Here is a 26,771-nt window from a genome sequence, read left to right on the forward strand (position 1 = left end):
CTGCAGGACAACCTTCCCAACGAAAAAGTTCTTCACAGAAATCAATCACCGTATCAGCTTTAACGTCACGCACAAATGTTACCTCTGACCATTTGGAGAAATAATCCATTAGAACAATGGCAAATCTGCTTCCAACACCTATAATTTCAAATGGACCATAAATATCAATTGCCAATCTTTCCCAAGCATGTTTAGGCCAGTTTACATGATGAATGGCAGTTTCCTGCAAAACATGAGTCTTGTCACTGCGTGAACACTCAACACAATCCCTCACAAACCTTTCAATCTGTCTGTCCATTCCTGCCCACCAGAAATCTTCCCTGGCCTTTCTTTTCATAGCTGGCACACCTCCATGGCCTTTATGTAACAACTGTAACAACCTAGACCTCATAGAAGAAGGAACAATCAATGTATCACTCCTTCTCAATATACCATCCACTAAAGATAATTTACTCCATACTTCTTTATATGTAAGTAAATCTTCATGACACTTCCAACCTTCCTTCAATGGAAGACACTCTACCACTTTTTTTGTAATCATGTCATCCAAAATCGCCTTTTTCCAATCCGACTCTTCTATAGCTTGACAAACTTCACTCAATTTGGCTACAACCATCTCTTCACCATAAGATTCAAAATCTGCACAATCCACCTTGTCAACTGGAAGACGTGATAAGCAGTCAGCATTTATATTTCTAACCCCAGGTACATATTTGATGCTAAAAGTGTACCCTTGCAAACGATAAATCCATTTGGCTATCCGTGGTGTGGCTTTGGCAGCGCCAGCAGTAGAGAAAATGTCAATTAGTGGTTTGTGATCAGTGTGCAATTCAAACCTCATACCCCAAATAAAATTGCAGAAATGCTGCACACCCCACCAACACGCCAATGCCTCTTTTTCGATGGTGGAATACGTACTCTCTGCACCCTTGAGCGTTCTGGAGGCAAATACAATTACCCTTTCTTTACCCTCATGGATTTGCATTAGTACAGCGCCCAAACCATATCCACTAGCATCTGTCACAATTATACACTTATCAGTGGTATTGAAGGGTTTTAAAGCAGCATCATTAGCAACTGCCTGCTTTACATCTTCATCTTCACTTTGAAACTCGTCAGACCACATAAATGTGACATTTTTCTTCATTAACTCTCGTAAAGGAAATACACAGTAGGAAAAATTATAGATAAATCTTGATTAATATTCGGCCAAATCTAAAAATGATCTTAATTGGTCTTTGTTCTGCGGAACCAGTGCTCTTTCTAAATTGTCTACAAGCTTAAATTTAGGTTTAATCCCTTCTTGATTCAATGTGTGACCAAGATAATCTACTTCAGATTGACCAAATTTGTACTTTTTGAGACTAATGGTTAAACCTGCCTGTTCTAACTTGCTTACGCCAATAGTCAAAACATCATTGTGCTCTTCCTTGCTCTTTCCCCATACTAAAATATCATCTTGAAAAACCAGAATATTGGAAATATCTTTAAGAATGCCTTGCAAAATGCGTTGAAAAACTGCCGAAGCAGATGCCAAACCAAATGGCATACGTACAAATTGAAACGCACCTTCAGGAGTGATGAAAGGTGTTAGATGTTTAGATTCTGGTTGTGTTGCGTGTTTATCTAGGTTCCTGATCGATACTGTGACCTTATGCCCCTATTCGGCTATAAACCCATTTATTCCCTATATTGGCATAACCGTTCAAGTGCGATTTTCTGAAAAGTCATCTCTGGCCTCACACGAACAGAGCCACATTCCAGCATAGTTCCCTCTGCCACTTCCTTTGCGACCAATTAGTGCAATGACAGAGCAGTAGTCACTATCTGATATTCCTAGATAACACTCCGAGTTCTTCAACAAGATAAAAACTTAGCAAACCTGGAAATCCCCGCTTGCTATGTTTTGATTAGTAATGGAACTCTAATGAGCAACTGATAACTATCACTTCCTAGTGACATCTTTAATTGACGTCTTATGTCCAGCAAACTTGCGTCAAACCCGGCACCTGTCAGGTATAAATATTACCAACGTTGCCTTAAGCAAAGAGAAAGAGAGAGCTGTGAGCTGTGAGCTGCAAGACCCCGTGTTGGTAAATCTAGCACTCTGTCGCTGCAGCCTGCTATCCTGTGGTGGTGAAGCTGCTGATACCATTATCGCCGCTAAAGCGCGAACTATGGTGCAGTACGCTTAAGGAGCTGAACAGCCGTCCCTCTGCGAAGACATCCAGCAGATTCCAGCTGCCCGCGGACGCTGTCCCCCCTCCTTCCTCGACGCGCTGAAGAGAAGCCGCTGCCTTTCTCGTGCAGAGAAATCCAGTCCCGGCGCTTCCGGTTTACCCTCGCGGGTGACTGGGATATCGAGAGAGACCCCTGAAGGAGATACCAATCCTCCATCATTCTATTCAGAGGTATGGTGTTGACTAAACCCTTAGACGAGAATTCTTGAAACAAACCTTGGCAAAACCAACTTAACTTAAAGCTACTTACTTACTCCCCTTTTCACGTGTTAGGCTTAGGTCAGGCACACTGGGGTAGGCTTAGTTAGAAGCACCAGTTGAGTATGTTAGCCTAATGTATATATGACTGTATATATGTTTTATTACTTTTAAACCATTGTATGGCTAAGAAACCATATCAATGCTTTTACAGTTCTATTTCGCAATACTTATCTTACTGTACGTACTTTTTATAATAACAATTATTGCAATTGTGGCAATACATTTCTCTTGTATGAGAAGAAAGACTGTGCAATAAATGTTAACCCTTTATTGACAAACGCTCGTCTCTCTATTCTCTACATCTCGTGAAAGTAAACTGCACTAGACTGACTGAGTGAAATACAGGTCTATTGTTTCACACGACCCTAGAGATTGACTCTTGATCTGAGGAGCAAAGTTGTCATGTTGCACGGTTGTTGGAAAACTGAATCCCTTCTTGTCTGTGCCAGGGAAGCTGATCACTTCCTATGCAGAGAAGAAAGTTTCCAGTGACCTCTGAGCTAGTTGGTAACACAACCCAATTAAGTTTAGCATAGTCAGTGGAGGCCTGGAATATAAGCAGTTCCACGTCGATACTACTGTTTATGTTATTCCAATGCGCAGGGCCTAGTGGGAAACTAGGAACTACACTACATGGCGCCCAACATTTGGTAAGGCGATAAACTAACGCAAGACAGTAGAGTAACTCAGTCGTGCATATTTCACACAGACCCCTTTCTCCCGTAAATACTCCAATAGACGTCTGGAGTGGGTGAAAGGTTAAAAATCCGCCCGACCTTAGTAGGAAGAGATTCCTATGTAAAGCTCTGGTTTATTCAACGTTGAAGGATACAGTGTTCCAAAATATTGTGCACCTAATCTTTGTCTCCTTGGAGACCTACTCTGCAAACCTTGCATTTTTACAATGCCAGAAAACAACGGAACCTCTGGGGCCGCAGTAGATGCGACTCAGCAAGGTCCCGAATACACAGACCCGGATGCTATTATCATCCCGGTCCACTTAAGAAGATCTATAACTTTAAAACTTATAGAGAACGGACTGACACCTCAAGGTGGTACAGTAATTTTCGTGATAGAGGCACACGAGTATCGGCAGACAGAGGTATTCTATTCATGGATAAACTTTCCAGCGGCAAACGCTACAACACAAGAGTTTCACTATTACAAAATAGAGAAACCTCCGGAAGAGTACGCTCCTTTCGAGGAGATTGAAATTCCACTTAAATTTCAAGAACACCTGCTCTGGTTTAATGGCGCCCTAAAACACAATGATCACATAACCAGGCTCGGTCCTCTAGGTAGACCAGGAGCCACGTGGCCGGTTCTAGCCAGCTACACACCACATCCTGACATTGCAAAAATGTCTAGAGAAGAGCTGTTAGTACAGCTAAACACATTAATAAAAATACATAGGCAATTAGTCCAATATGTAATGCGGACTGCAACAGTCCAGCCAGCTGTTAATTCACACCAGCTGACCCCTCATCAGGGGAACACAAATAAAATTACACCACAGAACATACAGTCATGTCTTGGTAAAACACCCGTAAAACGGGAACAAATTCCTTTCTGGTTAGCACAGAAAATCACTCAAATAGAGGCAGTATTTCCTGATACTACCCCTATTGAGAAACACAGAATCTTGACCATCTGCGTTCCTATGGGAATCGCACCACACGTGGAGGACTGCGACACTTGGGGTACAGTCTTTGCTTCCATTTACACAAAAACACACGGTGTTCCGTCTATGGCGGTAATACCAGAAGTGCTAAAACAGATTCAAAATTAATTCGGTCCAGAGCCCGCTTTAAATCTAGGTATGAAATTACTGAAAGACTTCAAGCAGGTCTCGGCTATATTATTAGCCAACATTAAAGGAGAAGCAGCATCTGTGGCGATTCGCCAGAAGGTGAGGGAAACAGATATAAAAGATCCTGTTGAGCTTGCAAAAATCATAGAAAAATGCTATGAAGAATTAGGTAGAGACAGCTTGGGTGGGAAACCGGTAAAGCCCCAACTGCTCGAAAGTCCTGAAAAATTATTTATTAAAAATAATTCAAACACTCCTAAAAAGAGCTGGGATGGAAATAAACAATCCACTCCCAAGGAAAAAGTTTTCCAGTCCAGAGGAAGGTCTCCTCGACGGAGGGAAAGAACTCGAGAACGCCAGTCTCCCCAGAGGGAGCCCTCTGAGAAAAGATATAACCTTAGAAATAGGGATAATCTGAAAAAACCTGATAGATATCAAAGTATTGATACACGTCCCTCTCGATCTCTTCCACAGAATTCGGAAAGAAGAGGACGGTCAGACCCAGGAGAGCACACCAAGCCCAAAGACAAGGAACCTGCTCAGAGTAAAAAATCTCAATTTCCTAAAAAGAAGGTAGCCAGTATTAGAGTAATCAACCATGCCGAGAATACTGAGGACACAGTTGAAAAACGAGGAGTGGGCATTGACAATGTTGGACAGTGCAGCAGAAATCAGTATAGCGCGCAAGATCTTGATGAGTCATCTGGAGACAGTGGACACGAATGAATACATTCAAGTTGAAACTGCCGACGCCAGACTTAGCGAGCCCCATAAAATATACGAAATAACATTGCGTATAGAGGGTGATAAGACTAGGAAAATTAAGGGTCTATTTTGGGATAAGCTCTCAAAAGGCTATGATATTCTGTTAGCTGAAAAAGATTGGCCCCCGGAGTTTGTCAGGGAGTGCCCTCGTGGCGAAGAAGTGATTATGCCTGCCTTCTCGAATCACATACCGATTCACAAAAAATATACATATGCAAGGAAATGGGCAGTGGCCCAGGCACCTGCATTGTATAAAAATCATGTAGGATGGGATGAGGACTCTCCTCCTCACAAAATCCAACTAAAAAGTGAACCAACTGCCCAACGGCAGTATCCCATAAAGCAAGAAGCTAAAAAACAGGTCAGGGAGATCTTAGATCAACTTGAGTACCAGGGGGTGATTGAAACATGCACCTCTCAAATGAACAATCCTTTGTTTCCTGTCTCCAAGCCAGACAATTCATATCGTCTAGTTTTGGACTACAGACACCTTAATACATGTTGCAAAACTTTTGCAGTACAAAACTCGCATAGTGCAGCCCTAATGAATAACATAGTTAGGAAAAAATATAAAACGACATTAGACATATCTAATGGTTTCTTTTGTCAAAACATTGCACCAGAAAGCAGATATTTGACCGCTTTCTCCGCATTTGGGTCACAGAAAAAATTCCGTCGACTCCCACAGTGGTTCAAGAACAGCCCAGGACTATTCTCAGCTAGGGTAACAGAGTTACTACAAATCTATGATGATGAAGCATTATCTTACGTAGATGATATTTATCTCACAGATGACGACTTGGATACTCACTTGAAGAGAGTGAACACCATTATACTTGGGTTCGCAGCAGAGGGTTACAAATTCAACTTTAAAAAGTCCCGAATTGCCCATCTGACAGTACTATTTTAGGGTACGAATTATCAAGTGAAGGGAAAAGCCTAGCGGACAACTTCTTAGAGAAGTGCGCTGTACTCCAAGCTCCAAAAACGCTGAAGAATTTACAATCCATTCTAGGTTTTCTGAATTTCGGAAGAACTTACATTCTAAATTACGCAGAGAGGGTTAAACCTCTCTACGAACTAATTAAACCTGATTTTAAACAAATCAATTGGACTCAAAAACACACAGAAATTTTGAGATCACTGCAAACAGACATGTTAGCAAAAACAAAATTAGACACACGTGACAACACACGTGATCTTGTAATCCGAGTCATCCCAGGAAGATGCGGATTCACATACCTAACCTCTAATGAGGGAGAAAAGGTACCAATTTAAATTAAATCTCACTTGTACACACAAGCAGAAAAAACATTCAGTCACACAGAAAGAACTGTGAACGCAGTGCAAATCGCATTAGCAAATGAACGAGAACTAGCACACGGCAAAAGGATTAACATCCTCACAGCGGAATCCGCCTTCGAAGCGCTATTCAGCCCAGTAAACCTGCCTACAGTGTCACTGGATCCGAAATGGATACAGTGCATAGATTCTCTAGGAGCGGAAGACGTGAAATACTATTTCTCCCCGCAATACGAAGAACTGAATGATTTAGAGTATGAAGAAGAATATCCTCTGCCAATCGAAATTCTGCCTCTCCCACAATATGCCTGTATAATCTATACAGATAGCTCTGTACAGCATTTCAACGTAGAGAGAAAATCCTACGACGCAGCATGTGCGATCATTAAATGTCGTTGGCTGTGCGGTAAAATCAGACCGAAAGTAACAAAAACTGAATCTGTAAGAAAGTGTTCGATTCAGAGAACTGAAATCAGATCTTTAAAGATGGCGCTTGAAAATGCAGAACGCGAATTCCCGACACTTATAGTGTGCGATTCTCATTTTTGCGTCAACTCTTACAACAATAAACTGCAGAGTTGGATCAAAAACGACTACAAAGATGACACAGGTGCCACAATAAAGCATAAATTGCTCTGGAACGAGGTAGCTCTTTTAAGTAAAGAACTACAAAAGACTCACGTGATTCACGCACAGAGTCTTCAACGTGATGGCGTTCACGTTGCAGGGAATTCATTGGCTAATACAGCCACCGCGGAAGCAACTAAACCGGCTTCCGTAGCCACAAAAAAGCATACAGATAAATACATAGACGGGGAAACCATGCTGGCAGTAAAAACGACCGTAAAAGGCGACTGTGCAGCACTACCCGTAAACTATCCACTCAATTATGCATACATAATCGATGCAAACTCCGTTCCTTTTGCTCGAATCCCTGGAGTGGGGGACAGAGTAATTCCAAACACGAACAGGAGAATATTTTTAATAGCAGACGCACATATGGGTTTGGGTCTGAGACACCAAACAATTAAGGTTTCTCTGACTGAATTACAATCAGTATACTGGTGGCCGGGAATGAGTATAGAACACCAAATATATGCAAACAACTGTGAAAACTGCAATAGGGATCGCAGTAGTGAACCATGCTACCGGCTACCGATCAGAAACAGCGTAACGCTGCCTGCACGCCAACCTGCGTCCTATTAATCAGTTAAGGCTAAAAGCACTTAAAAAATGAGGCCTCCAGCGCTCGGCTGACGCTAGAACGGTTATAAAAGATTTGCGAGTCTTTATCGGCACATACGCAATTACCACGTTCCATTCTGACCAGGGTCCTGCTTTCAGCTCTCGAGCCTATAAGGAGGCCATGGCTAGCATGGGAATTGGGTTGCGGTATTCTTGTCCGTCATACCCCGGAAGGGAATAGTGTGGTAGAAAGAAAAAACCGTGACATAAAGCAATCTATAACAGCGAAGGTATTAGGTTCAGGCGCTGGGTGGGTCAAACATTTAATAAGTGTCCAGACTAGTCTTAACAACATGCCAAGAAATTCTCTAAAAGGTTTCAGCCCATACGAACTATTGTTCGGAATTAGAATGCGAGTTCAGGACCTCGATAGTCAAATGTCAGTGGTACAAGAAGAAACAAAGCACTTTGATGTAAAGGATCGTTTGGCTGTTTTACAGGAACTGAATGAAACAAGAAAATCATTAAGCAACATAAAGTTAAAGCAACAGCCAAGTACCACTGACGAGGCACCGCCCACAACAGCCCCAGCAAGGCCTGTCTGGATTCCAAAGATTGGGGATCTAGTCAGAGAAAAGATCGCGGTTAAGAAGGAATTTGGGCCTTCTTACAGACAAGCAGTACCTGTCTTAGCAGTCACCGGAACAAGATCAGTTGTGCTACCGCCCCTTGCTGGTAAAAAGGAGAACAGAGTCGTGTCCATCGATCTGGTAAAACCACAAGCATGTGGCCTATAATCAACAGTAGGCCCAGTGGACTCGCAAGAAACAACAGAATACCCAAACTTGCAACAATCCAAGAGGTTCAAACTGAAAGACTAATCACATTCGATCAGCCTGCAGTGCACAATGAAGGACTATGCAATAATGCCATGGAACTCGTGCCTCTTGAAACACAGATTGAAACAGTTCGTCAAGAAACAACACCAGTCTACAATGATGTGGCATCAGAAAGTGCTACCGAGAGACAGATTGAAAGAACAATCCCATCAATTGACAGAACTGCCTCTGGTTATTTCATCAACTTCGACAACTTCTCTGAAGATCAAAACGACCCCGAAGTGATGCCAGAAACAAAAAAGTATTCTAAAGAAAATTCAACAGGACTCCTTCAACAAATCAAAGAACTATATCTGGATTCACCGTTGATTGAGCATTGGATTATTTCAGGGGTATTCATACTCCTACTATGCCTAATTTTAGTTTTAATTTTAGGAAAGTTCATTACAATTGAATGGACACAGCAAGTCAGAACATCAACCTAGTCCTGAAACCACACAGATCATCCCACGTGAAGAAAAGAGAACTGACAACAGTAAATGTCACAGCAATTCCAATACCTGGTGGGGTAGTATGGGAGAAAACAGACTATGAGATCTATGGTCCGGTCGAAATCCTGAAGTATCCTCATCAACTAAAGGTTTCCTTAAGTGACTTTGTGACACCGAGTACATTCTCTGATGATTGGGACTTTAACAGTATTAATGACATGATGTCTGATTTAGTAATGTCAGCTAGATTCACAGATCATGATTATTTACAAGGTTCATATAGTTATGAGCAGTTATTCTGTTACACCCACTATGGGGATCATTACTTGCATAAATCTGCACAGCCTAGAAATGTTTTTATGTATAATCAATGGGAACATTGTTCTACACCACCTAAAAGCAGTTCTAAAGCATTTTTTGAGAAATTCAAATACTTCTCAGGGTTTAACACCAGTGATGCAGAAACGTTTTATTACAAACTGTTAGATAAAACAGGAATGAAAACAATGCTGACAAATTCTAAATTGATATATTCAGAAGCATTTTATGACAAAATGATGACATTTGGTTTTGATTATTGGAAAAATAATATTGAAACGAAAACAATTTGGGGTACAAAAGATTGGCAGGTGCAAGGCATAGAAGCACTATTTAAAACCTGCATGATACCAGAACAAATGTTGTTTTTAAATGACACAATACATCAAACATCTTGTCTTGGCCTAGCTAAGATCAAAGACCTTAAAACACCGTCTATACCAAAGCCAATACCTGAAAATGTAACCGCAGATATTGAGTTAGACGTGTCACAAATTTTAAATTTGAACAGAACACATCCTGATTGGAAAAAGTGGTTAATCTGGCCTACTGACACAAACAGCTGTCAAGATAGATTCCTGAATAAAACACAGGGGTTAAAAATGACCAGATTAGACTCAAGATATTCCCAGAGACAACATCCAGGGATTATAACAACATACAGTGTAGGGAAACTCTGCCTCGAATGGCTAACAACATCCACACTGGCTGAAATTAAGCAACACTTATCTTTACTAAAAGAAGGTGCTGATTTGCGCGATTTCATTCTTGGACCACGCAAACAGCGTCAAAAGCGTTTCATAGCGACCAGTATCTATGCTGCTTACAACGAGGCTTGGAAAGTAAAGCAAATTGAAACTGCTGAAGAAATACGGGAAATTGATCGTATTAATTTGGAGAAATCACTTTCTGTGGTAGACAATGGGTTAATGACTCTGTCTTCCAGAATATATTCGTTGGACAATATTGTATCCTCTGCCTTTGATGTGATAGACAGAGATTTGCTAATGTTACAACATGGCCAGTCTCAATTACGCTCTATTATAGAATTAGGCTGGACGCTGCAAAATCTTCGTTCAGGCTATGTGCCTTGGCGTTTAATCAACACAACGTCATTATTTTCCAGTTTTAACCTTACTGATAAACAGATCAGTTTGGCACAGAAAGGAGCAGACTATACAATCCTGAGCATCGAAAAACTCGAGAGATTACCATTGACAATGTCAGAGAGTCCTGTCATTGAATGGATAATACACGGAATTATCACAATTCCGATAACAACTTTCCGATTTAAAAAGTGCCTTGAGTACATACCTGCTGGCCAATATGAACAATTGGGTAAAGGATATGTAAAATCTATATGGAAATTACCATACACTCATTCTTGCTATAGTGACAGCGACAAAAATGTATTTCTTAGTGGTGAAAATTGTAAACATTCACTAAGCGGTATACTTTTGTGTCAGGGTATTAATTTACACGGAGCATGTGATGGAAATTCAAACAACCTTTCATGCCACCAGCTAGTCACACCTGCAACTCAGATAGAGCCCTTCTTTATGCAACTTTCGAACGGGAGTTACATTCTTAGAACGGATCACAGATGTTGTGGCCTCGTGCCAGGGAAAAGTTATCTAGTAGAAGTAACATCCATGGTCAAATGCTGTATGCAAGCATTGTTTCCGAGTGGGCCTCCAGACTCAGTGACTCCCATCTGGCCTCGTCTGAATCTCTATTCTATACGAATTGATACTTTAAGCAAAGTTAAATCTGTACTTTTACAGACAACAGTGCCTATAACGTCATCTAAAGAGACGTATGATCTTCTAGTTGCAAGGACAGCTACTGAAGTTCATGACCTTTTATCAACAAATTGCTCTGTGCATTTCGTAGAAATGTTCAGCCAACTCCTTAACATGTCTAGTGCAACAAGCATCCCAGGCATATTTAAGACAGTCTTTACGGGACTGCTAACACCCTTCCAGGCAAATTTGGGAATCTTTCCTAATTTTGTGCACTCCATTTTTGGCGGCATACCATTATTTTTGGGACTCGTCGCAGGGATTTTATTTTTGACCCTCCTGCTTCGTTATGGCAAACCTCGGCTCAGACATAGCTCCCATGGGAATGGAAGAGACAATCCTAGCAATGCGCTAGAGGGACAGGATAACTAACGTCCTCGGATTGGCCAGGCTGAGAGATCTAAACATGACCTGGTTCCTTTCATTCAGACCAATATGGCAAAATTGCATTTTACCTGTGCTACGGTGTATGCTTTGCGGAGATGAATGCGTGTTGGACATCTGTCTTTCACTTCCATCAGCAGTACCAATGGACGTCGATACTTTGCTCAGTCCAATAACGGCTCACGCATTGTGTTGTCCCCAGCGGCTACCAATCCTGATGACGGCATTTGTGGAGACTCCTGTGCTACAGCCAAGTGGTAACAGTGGAGCGAGTGACAAAAGCAACATCACCCAGGTACAACGTTCTGTGAGCCTTGCTGGTCCTGCCTTCGATGACAGCAATCATTCTCACACCTGCCAAGTTACAGCGCTATCTAATTTGGTTGAACTATCACCTGAATTTGTAGACCAATTCTTTGAGAGCCTGTCTGATACGATGTTCTCACCCATAGAGAAACAATAACTTTTTAAGAAGCTTTCCGACACACAGCGTTCCCATGAACTCTGAATTCGGCCTTCAGTTTTGATCAACAAAAACTGCCAAGAGCTTTGGAAATCTATTTTCTTTGAATTGGACAATTTTTCTAACATTGACCTTTTTTTGGCACGAACAATTCTTTGCTTAACGTAAAAACTATTCTTAGAGAACAGAAGCTTCACACTTCTATTTCTAAACACATCTAGAGACACACATAAAAACATTACACCAGCCTCTAGCACACATGTTATTACAATGCATTTTTATGTGATGATTTATCTCGCATTTCTTCTGTCAGAGATACTTCATGTGTAATTCTTTATGCATAATCGTTCATTGATTTCATATGCAATAATTTTTTGAATGATTACTATGCTTCAAAAAACGTACAGTACCTAAATTTCATGTATTTCAAGTACGCCTATTTCGAATGCATTTATGTATTTTGGGGTGGGCAATGTTACACATGCATCTAATTGCTTTAGTTTTAGTAATTTTGATGGACATTAACCCGTGGAGTGGGTGTTGCGTGTTTATCTAGGTTCCTGATCGATACTGTGACCTTATGCCCCTATTCGGCTATAAACCCATTTATTCCCTATATTGGCATAACCGTTCAAGTGCGATTTTCTGAAAAGTCATCTCTGGCCTCACACGAACAGAGCCACATTCCAGCATAGTTCCCTCTGCCACTTCCTTTGCGACCAATTAGTGCAATGACAGAGCAGTAGTCACTATCTGATATTCCTAGATAACACTCCGAGTTCTTCAACAAGATAAAAACTTAGCAAACCTGGAAATCCCCGCTTGCTATGTTTTGATTAGTAATGGAACTCTAATGAGCAACTGATAACTATCACTTCCTAGTGACATCTTTAATTGACGTCTTATGTCCAGCAAACTTGCGTCAAACCCGGCACCTGTCAGGTATAAATATTACCAACGTTGCCTTAAGCAAAGAGAAAGAGAGAGCTGTGAGCTGTGAGCTGCAAGACCCCGTGTTGGTAAATCTAGCACTCTGTCGCTGCAGCCTGCTATCCTGTGGTGGTGAAGCTGCTGATACCATTATCGCCGCTAAAGCGCGAACTATGGTGCAGTACGCTTAAGGAGCTGAACAGCCGTCCCTCTGCGAAGACATCCAGCAGATTCCAGCTGCCCGCGGACGCTGTCCCCCCTCCTTCCTCGACGCGCTGAAGAGAAGCCGCTGCCTTTCTCGTGCAGAGAAATCCAGTCCCGGCGCTTCCGGTTTACCCTCGCGGGTGACTGGGATATCGAGAGAGACCCCTGAAGGAGATACCAATCCTCCATCATTCTATTCAGAGGTATGGTGTTGACTAAACCCTTAGACGAGAATTCTTGAAACAAACCTTGGCAAAACCAACTTAACTTAAAGCTACTTACTTACTCCCCTTTTCACGTGTTAGGCTTAGGTCAGGCACACTGGGGTAGGCTTAGTTAGAAGCACCAGTTGAGTATGTTAGCCTAATGTATATATGACTGTATATATGTTTTATTACTTTTAAACCATTGTATGGCTAAGAAACCATATCAATGCTTTTACAGTTCTATTTTGCAATACTTATCTTACTGTACGTACTTTTTATAATAACAATTATTGCAATTGTGGCAATACATTTCTCTTGTATGAGAAGAAAGACTGTGCAATAAATGTTAACCCTTTATTGACAAACGCCCGTCTCTCTATTCTCTACATCTCGTGAAAGTAAACTGCACTAGACTGACTGAGTGAAATACAGGTCTATTGTTTCACACGACCCTAGAGATTGACTCTTGATCTGAGGAGCAAAGTTGTCATGTTGCACGGTTGTTGGAAAACTGAATCCCTTCTTGTCTGTGCCGGGGAAGCTGATCACTTCCTATGCAGAGAAGAAAGTTTCCAGTGACCTCTGAGCTAGTTGGTAACACAACCCAATTAAGTTTAGCATAGTCAGTGGAGGCCTGGAATATAAGCAGTTCCACGTCGATACTACTGTTTATGTTATTCCAATGCGCAGGGCCTAGTGGGAAACTAGGAACTACACTACATGGCGCCCAACATTTGGTAAGGCGATAAACTAACGCAAGACAGTAGAGTAACTCAGTCGTGCATATTTCACACAGACCCCTTTCTCCCGTAAATACTCCAATAGACTACAGTTGTAGTAGTATTTGATGGTATGCACTTGATAAGTCTAAGGTAGAGAAAAATTTTGCAATATCAACAGTGGCTAACATATCATTTATGTGGGGCAAGGGATAAAGGTCAACCCAAATATTTTCATTAAGATCTCTTAAGTCCACAAACATGGGGATGCTGCCATTAGGTTTGTGTGCGATAAAAATTGGGCTAAGCCACTCTGAGGCTTCTATTGGTTCTATTATACCATCTTTGCATAATCTCTCTAACTCTTTTTTTAAAGAATCTATCAATGCCAATGGTACATTCCGTACTTTGTGCACCTTTGGTGTTACACCTGCCTTTAGAATGATGCGATGCCTGAATTTCCTTAAGCATCCTAACTCTTCTTTAAAAAGATTAGGACATTTTTACACCCATTCACAATTATCATAGTCTTCTGTCAACAGTACCTGCATGGGATGATTCGGATTGCGAATAATATTTAATGCTTTTTGCTCTCTCCACCCTAAAAGAGATTTCCCTATCTCAACTACATATAGTTTAGCTTTGGTTTCTCTGTCTTGAAATCTGATCACGGATATAAAATAACCTATTACTGGTAATTCTTTACCACAATATCCAACAGGATTGACATTAGAATTTTGAAGAGCCTTAGAACCTAATTCTTTCCAGACATGTTTGCTGATTATGGTGAAGGGAGAACATGAATCAGCCCACATTGCTAATTTTTTCCCATTTACGTAAATATCACATTTGGGGGATTATAATTCTCACTGTTACCAATATCATCAATCTCATCAATCATATGTACTTCAACATCATTATCATCCACGTCCTCAAAAACGTCTTCATTAATTACATTAATTACAGGTTTCGGGTAAGATGTACTAAAAGACTTACAAACTCTTGAATAATAACCTATTTTTTACATTTATAACATCTGCTTCTTGCTGCAGGACAATGAGTAGCATCTGAAGAATGCCTGTTACTACCGCATCTGTAACATAACTTGTTAAAACTTGATGAAACATTTTTACTTTTGACCTCACCCTTAACCTCACCAGTAACATTACTCTTTTTGTTTTTGTCGCTTATTTTATACACTTTCGTAGTATTGCTTTCATTTTTAGAATCAGTGTCAGTTAATTCTTTTACATATAACGATGTATTTTCAGTACGCAGTGCTATGCTAATGGCGTTTTCCAATGTAGGATCAATTAGATCAAGTAATTTTTCCTGAATCTTTTTGTTGTTGGTAGCATTAATCATTTGATCTCTTATAATTTCATCCCTGAGATCTTTAAATCTACAAGTGGCTGCTAGTTTCCTTAAAGCAGCAACATATTGTTCAATTCTCTCTCCTTGAATCTGTTTGCTCGAAAAAAAGTTGTGTCTTTCAACAACAATGCTCAACTTTTTACCAAAGTTTTCTTCCAACATTAATAAAACAATTTCATAAGAGTCTTCCTCCACATCACCAGATCCTTCATTGTCGTTTCTTGAGACAGAAGGTGGTTTAGAAAGTGTTATTACATTTTTTCCTGCCACTCCTAAATGATGTTTTAAAATAGCTAATTTCCTGTTGGGAATATCATCTTCTCCCCCAATGGCTTCCAGATAAATTATGAAAGCTTCTTTCCAGTCCTCCCAGGTCATAGAAGGAGAACCAGGATCTTGAAGAAAAGTAGGAGGTGGTGCAATGACTTGTGAGGCCATAATAAAAACAAACTTCCCCCCAAAAAATTATGCAGATAAATATGCAGTAGACTAACTGCCTCCACTGGTTGATAAAGTGACTATGGAAAAATAAATAGGCGGAGTGCCTATCGCCCTAAATTGTTTCCAGGAAGATTTGACCTGAATAAAGTTAATCACACAAGTCAGCCAGCAAAACAAAACGTTGTTGGCAAACGGCAATAAACGTGGTTGGCAGCTGGCAGTAACTGTATTCACCTCATGAAAGAAGAACAAAATGGTGGCACACAGCGAGACCCTGGGGTGAAAAGCATGTCTATAACGTGTGAAGCACACAGCTGGGCTTTATTATTGGCTTGACGCGCGAACACTCCCACATGAAGACGCGTCAATTACGTGTGATGCGTTGGTAGCCTTCAGTGTGTGAGTTGAACACGCGCACACCTGCACGCAAAGTATTCAAAAGACGCCAGGCTACAAATTGAGTTCACGCGCCACAGAAGCTGAAATGGTGCTGCTTCCAGGGCTTCAATCCAAACTGCACATGTATCCTGGATCGCACATCAAACTCCGGCGCAGACCACAATGAAAACACGCCGCTGCGCTGTGCAGTCTTCGCCGCCTTCCACTGTAAGTACACACCAGCACAGATAACACGCACACTGCTCGGCGAAGGCGATCAACGAGATGCCATCATGTAAGTAATTAAATCATTTACTTACAAAAGTCCTTCATCCAGACTGTGATCGTCACACAGTTTCGGCAGTTGGGGGTCTTCAAGGTCGAGGTAACACAGCTCCTCTATAAAATTCCAAGTGTTGCTCCAAAATTCACCTACTCTTCAGAAAACCATCTAAAAGCACTTCTATCCCATCCTCGTCGCCATTTTTGAGGACAGGGACACCGATATGCTTGCAGAATAGTAGTTTATTAGTAGTGGCAGGAGCAACCCCCAACAGCTGGCTCTCGCAACATCAGCTACCTTCTACTGGACTCCACAAGCCGGATTCTTTGTAATGCTTATTCCTTGTTGTAATACTTATTATTGTTAGAATTCATCTGCATTAGAACCTTGAGTATTCTGTATTCTGGTCTCCTTGGTGATGCCTCTGGAAGTCAGATTGAGGCTGGAGACTGGAGAAGCAGCAGGCATCATTTGGTGGTGTATTCATCAATAAACTGCTTTAACATCTTAACCATTGTAAGTCTCTTTTAACACTGGCGACGAGGATAGGATGTTTCCTAATTGTTATGCCAGATCAGCGACTTGTTTAAAATGTGGGATGAAAAAGGCCCTTACGCTAGAGTTTGTAGATCGGGTGAGAAAGTTCACTATATGCAAAATGTTGGAACTGTATCTCCTAATCCAAGATTAGTTATGTCTAGTGTAAGAGGTGATGGAGTAATTGATGCTGATCCTATTACTATGCCAGAATGTAATGTTGAAATTGGGGGTGAGATTTTTGTGTTATTAGCAGATTCTGGTTCTCTCTTCACAATGATTGGTAATGAGATATGGAACAAAACCTTTCCGAATGTACAACTGCTTTCACCTGACATTAATCCTGTCAGCTATGGAGGTTCTCACATTGATGTCTCTGGCTATACTGTTATGAGAATTCACTTCAAAGGAAGGGAAACTGTGGGTAAAATGTACGTTTCACATAGGGGGACAATCTTCCTGGGTGGAGACATCAAAGGGATTTGGGTATTCTCCTCAATCCCAATGCCCTCAAACCTTCTGATCACGTGATGCTGATTGATCAAATCTCTCCTTCAAACCAATTCTTTGGTGAGTGTTTTCAGACAATCTGGGGCTACTAAAAGACTTTGAACATCGCATCATTCTCAAGAAGAATGCTGTACCCTGTGTACACAAGGTTAGGAAAGTTCCTAATATGATGCTAACTCCTCTCAAAGCTGAGCTTGACAGATTAATGGAATTAAATGTAATCGAGATTGAATCCTTGGAGTGGTTGGCTCCGGTGGTTTTGGCTCCGAAGGATGGTGCAAGAGTTTTCGCAGGTGTGTAGACCTCAGGGGGTTGAATAAGTGGATATGGGTAGATCGACAACCCCTTCCAAACATTGCCGAGTCTATCACCATGCTTCATGGAGCCAAATTCTTTTCGGTGCTTGATCTATCCTCGGCGTACCATCAGGTGCCTCTTCATGAAGACTCGAAGCATCTGACATCTTTCGTTACGCCGCTTGGGACATTTCGCTTTGTAAGAATGCCTTTCGGCCTAGCGTCAGCTGCAGGGTGTTTTCAGAGGATCATGAAGATGGTAATTGGTGAGATGTCCAATGTAATTTTTTTTCAGGACGATATTTTGATTTAAGGTAAGGATGATTGTGAGCATAATGCTATTGTGAGGTCTGTTCCTGTAAAGCTGGCTAACAAAGGTCTCACTGTGAATAGAGCTAAATGTAAGATAGGTGTGTCTTCAGTGACTTATTTGGGTCATGTAATTTCAGCTGAAGGGATTCAACCAAAGCTTGAGTTAGCCAAAAGCATAATGGATGCTCCCACTCCTAGTGATAAAGACCAGGTAAGATTTTTCCTTGGGCTGGCGGAGTTTTATGCCAAAGTCATTAAGGGTTTTGCTTCTGTTGAGGAACCGATTAGGAATTTGTTGAAAAAAGGTTCCCATTTTGAGTGGAGTAATGAGCGTATGAAGGCTTTTATGGTTGTAAAGGAAACAATCAGTCATTTACCCAGTCTTGGACATTTTGACACAAAAAAGAAGACTTTTTTGACAACAGATGCCAGTTTATCTGGTCTTGGAGCTATTCTCACTCAAAGTGATGCTGGAGTAGAGAGGGTGGTTGCGTTTGCTTCTTGTGAGTTGAAAAAGGCTGAACAAAATTATTCTTGCATAGAGAGAGAAGCTCTTGCAATAGTTTGGGCAGTCAAACATTTTTTATCTCTGGGGCATTCCTTTTACTGTGAGATCGGATCATCGCCCTTTAGTGCAAGTATTTTCTTGTAAGGAGAGTGAAAGATTGACTCCGAAACTTAGACGTTGGAGTGAAGGATTGGAAGAATTTAATTCCCAAGTGCAATATTTACCTGGTTCTTTGACTAAGGCTGCTGACTGTCTTTCCAGGTTACCTTTGCAAGATCATGAAGACCATGTTTATGTAGAATCCATCAGTATTTCTTGGGTCAGAGAACCTGCCATTTCTCGAGAAGAATGGCTTGAGGCCAAGTCTCAAGATTTTGTTTTTCCTCTTGTAAAAAGCATGGTTATAAAGGGTTGGCCTGTGCACAATAAAGGTATTGATTCTGAGCTTTTGCCTTTCTGGCCTGTCAAAGATGAATTGACTTTAATGAAAGATGATTTGATGCGTGGTGAGAGATTGATTCCTCCTGTAAATGTAAGACCCAAACTGATCAATCTTGCCCACGAAGGACACCTGGGTAGGAGTCTCACCAAGTCACGTTTACGTCAGAGATATTGGTGGCCCAATATGGGCCACCAATATGAGAATATGAGAATGTTGTGAAAGATTGTTATGAATGTTCAGCAAATGACAAATCTAAAGTTGTTAACAAAGCCCCTTTGTCACCTGTGCAAGTTCCTGGTCAACCCTGGACAAAGTTAGAGATAGATATAATGGGTCCTTTTGATCTTTTGTCACCTTCTGAGAGGTTTGTAATCCTCTTAGTAGACTATACCTCCAAATGGGTTTCCACAAAATGTGTGAGTACTGTCAACACCAAAGTTGTTTTGGAATTTCGGAGGGATGAATTTGCTTGTGAGGGAATTCCCAAATGCATTTTTCACTGATAATGGTGTGCAATTTGTTTCTGCAGAGATGAAAGAGTTTCTGGATTACCATGGTATTTTACATCTCAAAACAGCACTTTATTCCCCGCAAGCAAATGGTCTTGCTGAACGCATGAACCGTGCTGTTAAAGGTTGTGTTCAGAGATCATTAGATACTAAAATTCCACTTAAGGATGTCTTACGTGATACATGGCGGGCTCATCCCACCACAATTAAACATGTACTGAAAAACTCTCCTTTCTTCTTATTGCGAGGGAGACAAGCCAATTCTAAGTTAAATCCAGCTTGGTTACCTGCTCAAAATGTCGTTCCTTTGGAAAGAAAGGAGGTGGATTCTAGGATTCACCTTTATCAACATAGATACAAGGAGCGTTATGAAGTCATCTTAGCAAGTAGTGCTGAGGTATAAAGACGCAAAACTAGCTTAACAGTCTACTGTGAGCGCAATAGTATGGACAGGGATGGGACCTCCATTGGCTCTAAGAGCTCATTACACAGTATAGCTCGCATTGCATGGCATATTCTAAAGAAATGGAATTGTGTTAGTGCAGAGGGCTCCGCCAAGCTAGCAACCATCTCCTTCCATGTCCTCGCCTGGCCGTTTTTAAATAGATCACCCATCTCATATATGTGCAGACTAGTCAACGAGCAAAGAGTCCGCACTCTGAGCTGAGAGTGAACCACTGAAACCACTCCACACGCAGCTGGGATGAATATAGGAGAGCACCAGATTACATTCTAAGGATTACATGCCAAGCATGAACTGTGGAGTTCACCGAATCTAGTACCCCACTGCGCCTGAATTGGCGCTTTAGCCAAGAAATGTGGTAAGAGGTCTGGGGCAGCAGCCACTTTTTCAATCTGGAGGTGAGGTAGATCATGTGGGTCATGAACCCAACAATGGGCATGCGAAGCCTGCGTAATCCTAAAGCTCTAAGTCTAGCGCACCTAGACCCCCACAGTATATGGCAACCTAAGAGTGTCGAATGCAACTCACCAAGCCTTACCCGCCCACGCCAGCTTATTCATCAGAGCTGGGGCACCACTATGGGTATGTTGATGAAGAGAAAGAGAAAGCGAGGGAGCACAACCATTTTCATTAAAGGTACCCTCCCCACCAGTGAAAGCGGGAGCCGAAGCCAACGGTCTATGTCATCGCCCAGCCTGTCAATCGCCCTGCCGTAATTCACCTTATACTAACAGAGAAGGGCTGGCTCTGATCAGTAAGGCTGAGCCTATTAAACAATCTAACAAGGAAGTATGCCAATACTGATATATTCATTTAACACACTTCATGGCATCCAAAGAAGAAAAGAAATTCAAAAATGGGAATTGCTATTTAATAGCTATTTATTTTTAAAAAAATTCCAAACGTAATACTTAGTACATTATAGATTGGAAAATTGCAGGCGCAAAGTTGAGAAATAGGGCACAAGAAGATAAAATCTCAATCACCACTTCAATAGTCACGCATATCACAGTCATCCCACTCACATTCACATTCAAGCATTCAAACAGAAAATACAGAGATGATTTCCACAATCTTGGTGGAACAATAAACCAGTGGAGGAAGTATAAACAGTCTGCTCTAATTATAACAGAAATTACACAAATGATTTCGGTCGATAACCAACTGGAATGATTTTGTCACAGTCAATTATATTCAAAACACAATTTAGGTGAAAATAAAATACAAAAAATTCAAGTGTGAAACAAGTTAGCACAAGAACAACAAAAAGCAGACTGAAGAAGAAAGGCCTACGCGTTTCGAATCCCTATAACTCAAAAGAGGATTCTCCTCAGGGCCATAGCGTATTCTGAAAAGTAAACAGAAACAAAAACTAAGTAGGAGTTCTTTGTCTAGAGTACAAGAGCACTAACGAGCACTACTACACCAACAACATCACATAGCTTACCCTCATTAGTAGATGCAAAGCTGAAGATTCCTAAGAGGATAAGAAAGAAAGGAGAAGAGACACATGCTTGGTGTCAATAGATGAAGTGGCTCATAACCAATTAAAACTAACATTAAAAAACCTGTCAAAAAACGACCGTTTCAAGGACTAGTAAATATTATTATACCTTGAGACAAAAGCAGTGTCACCAGCTGGGAGGGCGAAGTCTGGTTGTGCACATGAAATCTGGGGGCAAAGAAAGAACTGGTTTGAGTAACCAAATCCTAGTGTTGGTGGCAGGGTTAAGAACGGGGCGCACTCCTTTAGCCCATAGGAATGAATGGGGAGTCAATCCTTATTTGCGATTAGCAATTTGCTAATCGCAAATAAGGAGGCTGTAGGAATCGCATTTTATTTTGCGATTTCTACAGGAATCCCGATTTGCAAATCCTTAATAGCGATTCCTTAATAATCGCTATTAAGGACTCGCAAATCGGGACTTTGATGAATCTAGCTGAATATCTTTATAATACTTACTTTCAACAGAAGGTGGCACTGTAACTCTAGGACCAAAATGCCGATCATGCTTAGCACATCCGATCACCTCAGAGGGTTGATACGGAATGCACACAAATTAGGAGTGCAGACTTTATAGGTGTAATAGGGGAATAACCAATATTAAATGCAAGCTATATCCTGTAAATGTTTATTTTTGGGCTTTAAAACTATGACTGACCCACTATATTAAAATAAAACAAATATTCCTTTCAAAATTACTAATGTGCCCCTCTCACATTTCGACGTCTGCCATCTTGGAGGTAGTTTGTAAAACTGTTGAAAATATTACGGTCGAATCAAAATGTCCACCTCTATTTACAGCTTTTTCTCTGGTTTGTGTTCACAACAAAAAACAATAGTAAATTACAACAACAACAAAAAAACTATGAAATAGTATGCATGGTGAATGTGTGCTTGCTAGTTATTTGCATGGTGAAGGGCTTTTTCATGTGACTAAATATAAACGTGTAGTAATGGTATGCATGGTAATATTTCGTTTCAAAAATATGCATGCTAAAACAACTCTTTTCAATGACAAACTATCTGTAAGACCAGAAGGCATAGTTGCAACTTGGGGTGTTCTGTCAGTCCTAAAATCTGACAATGGCCCAGCATTCAATGGTCAGGAATTCAAAGACTTTCTTACTCATTTAAACATCAAAAACCAGAAAGGCACACCTCTCTGGCCACAGGCTATTGTTTTTTTTTCTGCTTGCTTTATGAGCACTCTTAAGAAGGCCGCTCAGTGTGCTACCCTAGATGGACTTGAGCTCAAGCCAGCTCTCTTTCTACTCTTCGTGCATACCAATCTACACCCTATTCTTCCACCCTGATGTTTGGGAGAGCCATGGTACAAAGCTGCCCATTGGACATCGAAAGAACAACTGATGCCAAGAAAGTTCGAATCACCAATTCATCTCACAAATCCAGCGTGAAGACTTGTGCAGACAAGCGTTGGTGTGCTACGGAACACTACTTTTCAAAAAGGCGATTGTGTCCTTGTCAATCTGATGCTCCACTCGATGTGTCCTTGTCAATCTGATGCCCCATTCGATGCTGATCTGTTCTAAGTTGTGACTAGCAAGGGACACATGGTGACTGCTCACCATCCTGGAAAGGCCGCTGCGAGGGATTCCTAACATTTCAAGCAGCTGCCTCGGAGTCTGATGGTTCCAGTCATCAAGGCCCACATGCATCAAGCATTTTTGGAGTCGCAAACGGTGCGATTCCTTAAAATCGGCCGTTTGCGATTCCAAAAATGCTTTTTGAGATGCATCATGCTTTTTTAGAAATCGCAACTTTTTTGCGATTTCTAAAATTGCGATAGCAGTACAGAAACAGCAATTTTGCGATTTCTAAAATGCTATTCGTGACCAAGGCGGGACTGCAATTTTAGTACTGCTAGATCTATCAGCAGCTTTCGACACGGTCGACCATAACATCCTGATCGACCGTGTCGAAAAACTGGGCATTTGTCACTCAGCCAGAAATCTCCTTGCCTCCTTCCTTGCAGATAGAACGCAAGCGGTCACCCTTGGACCTTTTCGATCTGCCCAACTCTCGCTGCCATGCGGTGTCCCCCAAGGCTCATCCCTTAGTCCGACACTATTCAATATCTATGTGTCGGACCTTGCCAATGTCATCAGGGCTTATGGGATGAGCCTAACATCGTACGCGGATGACACGCAGTTGGTGTTGGCTATCAAGGGTGATGGAGGAGAAGTAGCGCAAAACTTTAAAAACGGTCTGCTCGCAATCGGAGAATGGATGGCAATTAACTGCCTCAAACTTAATTCGGAGAAGACCGAGGTAGTTATTTTTGGTCCACTTCTTCCAGCATGGTCCTCCTACTGGTGGCCAGCTGCCTTTGGTTCCCCTCCCACCCCCACATCAAAAGTCAGGAACTTAGGCGTCATTTTCGATGATGGACTCAGTTTCATGGACCACGCAAACAAAGTGGCTTCAACGGCACACTTTAGATTGAAAATGATCAGAAAGATTCGACCCTTTCTTCCGGAGACCTTAATCAAAACCTTGGTGAGTTCCTTAGTTCTAACAGCGTTGAATTATTGTAACGGTCTTTTCCTCAACGCTCAGGTTAGGGTCAAAAACAAATTACAATCAATTCAAAATGCGGCGGCACGTCTGCTCTCAGGAACTTCAAAGTTTGAATCCATATCAGCAATAATCAGGCAGTATCATTGGCTTACAATCGAAAATAGAATTAAGTTCAAGTCTTTGTGTATAGTTTACAAGGCTTTAAACAATCAAGGACCACATTCGCTTAAAAACCAACTGAAACTTTATGTACCTTCAAGGCAGCTCCGCTCTTCCTCTTTGTACCACCTAGTTATCCCACGATCAAAGAAAGTTTCCTGGGGTGACCGTCGCTTCACAGTGGCTGCCCCCAAACTTTGGAACACCCTCCCGCACAACATCAGGACGAGCTCGTCCCTTTATCAATTCCGGAAACTCTTAAAAACATGGTTATTCAACCAATGAGCCTCATGCAACGAGTGTGGACTGGTGGAATTTACTAGCGCCAAGACGCCCAAGGGTATTCGCTGCGCTCTATAAATTTCAACAAATAAATAAATAAATATGCATCATTTGATTTCAAATTGCGAAATTTGAAATTGCAAGTGCAAATTACCACGAAGTTGAACCTCGTGGTAATTTGCGAAATTGTTTTAAAAAGCACAAACATGCATTTTTTAAACTGTAAAGTTACATACACACATGTCCTTAGGACATGTGTGTATGTAACTTATACTCAAAAGTACATTTCATGGGTGAAGGGGAGGGTCATTTGGACCCCCCTCTCCACCCTTGAAATGCATTGCTGGATTGCGAATTCAAATTGCGAATTCGCAATTCCCATTCATTCCTATGGGCATTTTAGCCCATAGGAATGAATGGGAATTGCGAATTCGCACTTTGCTAATCGCATAATATTTGAGAATCGGTAAAAATTGCGATTTTTACCGATTCTCAAATATTTTGCGAAAATGTACATGCATCCCATTTTGCATTTCCTAATTTGCGATTCCCTAAAAATCGCAAATTAGGAAGTGCAAAATGAAACAATGATGCATGTGGGCCCAGGAGTGGAACTCTGTCAGCAGGGCCAGGAGAGCTCAAGGACTGCAGCTCTGTCTAGCTCTCCAGCGCCTGCTGTGGTTGCTTCTCCTGTGTCTCCTCAGCCTCACACAATGATATTTGGAAGAGTGACTCATTGAGAAACGATCATGTACATATGTTTTGTTTGTACTTTTTGTTTAACAAAGGAGGAGATGTAGTGTCTTGGGTATTATAGAGCGTGGGACAGTTCTGTCTTTAGTCTAGTGAAATAAGTGATAGGGTGGGGTTAATAAAATTCATGACGCAGTACGTGTCATTTAACGGTTACACTCTAGAGAATAAAGACGTGCAAATACCGAGCTCTGTGTGTGGTATGTTTAATTTACTACAGGGCTGGGGAGGAAGCTACACAGATTATCGTTGAATTCACTTTAAATCTTGTAATGGGTGTATGCATTGTAAAAAATAGATCAGGACACTGAAATAAAAGTGGCCCCATTAGCAAATCTGGCAGCAAAAAAGTGGCCCACATTTGCAAATCAGGGCTTTTTTTCGAATTGTAAAGACAAGCCTCATATGTGCTATGGGCAACTACATGCACTTGTGCTTGCTGCAGGCAGGTTTGTGGCAAAACCAGTGAAATAAAGCCACTCACAACCAAGAAACAGGTCCACAAACAGCAAAAAAGCCAATCCACATACTGACCTGTCACTCAAGCCCTTCGGGCACTGTCTGATTGCCCTGTAGGCCACACAGACCCCTGAAGTCTCTTTCACTAGTGCACTCAAAGATGCCCTCTAAGTAAGAAAATCCAAACATGAATTATGATCTAAGATGCAAACATGCAAACACTCCTGCTCAATTAAGTGTACATTTTGGCTGTCTCTTAGGTAAGACACTAACAAAGCTGCAAGATACTACTTCTGCCACTGTGGGAATGGAAACTAGCTTGACCTAACTTAATTTCTATTAACATCTTAATGAAATCATAGCCTATGGGATAAAGACCCATACCAGCGCAGGATGCATGACAAGCTGAGGGTCTGTCAGTATAGCATCCGGCAGTGCAACTCAAGCTTGGCAGCTGTTTTGTTTGTCGTTCTAGAAGGTGCCCATTCTAGGATACACAAATTCAATCAGTGGTACTCACCCTTTCCATACACAGTCCCATTTAATCCACAGATTCGCCAGTCAAAGTTATTGCGACAGATGCCATCCAAATAAATGTTTTTTGTACCATGGAACAATTGCTTCTCAAGTACTTCCGTCTTGTTCTGCTTCTCCATTGCATCCTTCTGCCTGTGGTGAGAAACAAATAAATAGAAGCGCAAAGGTTCCAGAGAATGGGATGTTTTATCAGTACGACGTGACACTCTAGGCCGTGTTTAGATGCACTGGCCCTCTGGTACAGCCACTGCTGTCTGGGGCCCTTGAGATATTTTCTTAGCTGGGCCCAGACTTCAGTGCCACTGATGTCTGCGACTTTAAGCGGTGCCTATTCTGCTATTTTACATCAGCATGGTGCCCCTTCTGGCTGCTCAGCTACATCCATATATCTCCCACTCATCTTTCTACTCACCCCTGTGTTTACACATCCGAGGTGAGTCTTCTCTTCAGCCAGCTCACCACCCAACAAACAAAAACTTGCAATCTTGGTAACTGGTGATTACATGTGTCACTCATTTAAAGCCGAGTCCAACGAAAGGCTTTTCTTTGGTCATGACTACAGCTAGC

General features: G+C 41.5%; 1 protein-coding gene across 2 annotated transcripts in view; it reads right to left on the reverse strand.

Annotated features, from left to right (window-relative positions):
* Positions 1-26,771, reverse strand: part of LOC147734645 (protein mono-ADP-ribosyltransferase PARP12-like) — an 844,521-nt gene that overhangs the window by 37,749 nt on the left and 780,001 nt on the right. For both annotated transcript variants that reach the window (XM_086952943.1, XM_086952944.1), the window contains exon 10: positions 26,188-26,336. In XM_086952943.1, coding sequence (XP_086809069.1) covers positions 26,188-26,336 — 149 coding nt within the window. The remainder of the gene's footprint in view (positions 1-26,187; positions 26,337-26,771) is intronic.

The sequence above is a fragment of the Lissotriton vulgaris genome, chromosome 1_2, assembly GCF_964263255.1.
Source record: "Lissotriton vulgaris chromosome 1_2, aLisVul1.2, whole genome shotgun sequence".
Classification (NCBI taxonomy): domain Eukaryota; kingdom Metazoa; phylum Chordata; class Amphibia; order Caudata; family Salamandridae; genus Lissotriton; species Lissotriton vulgaris.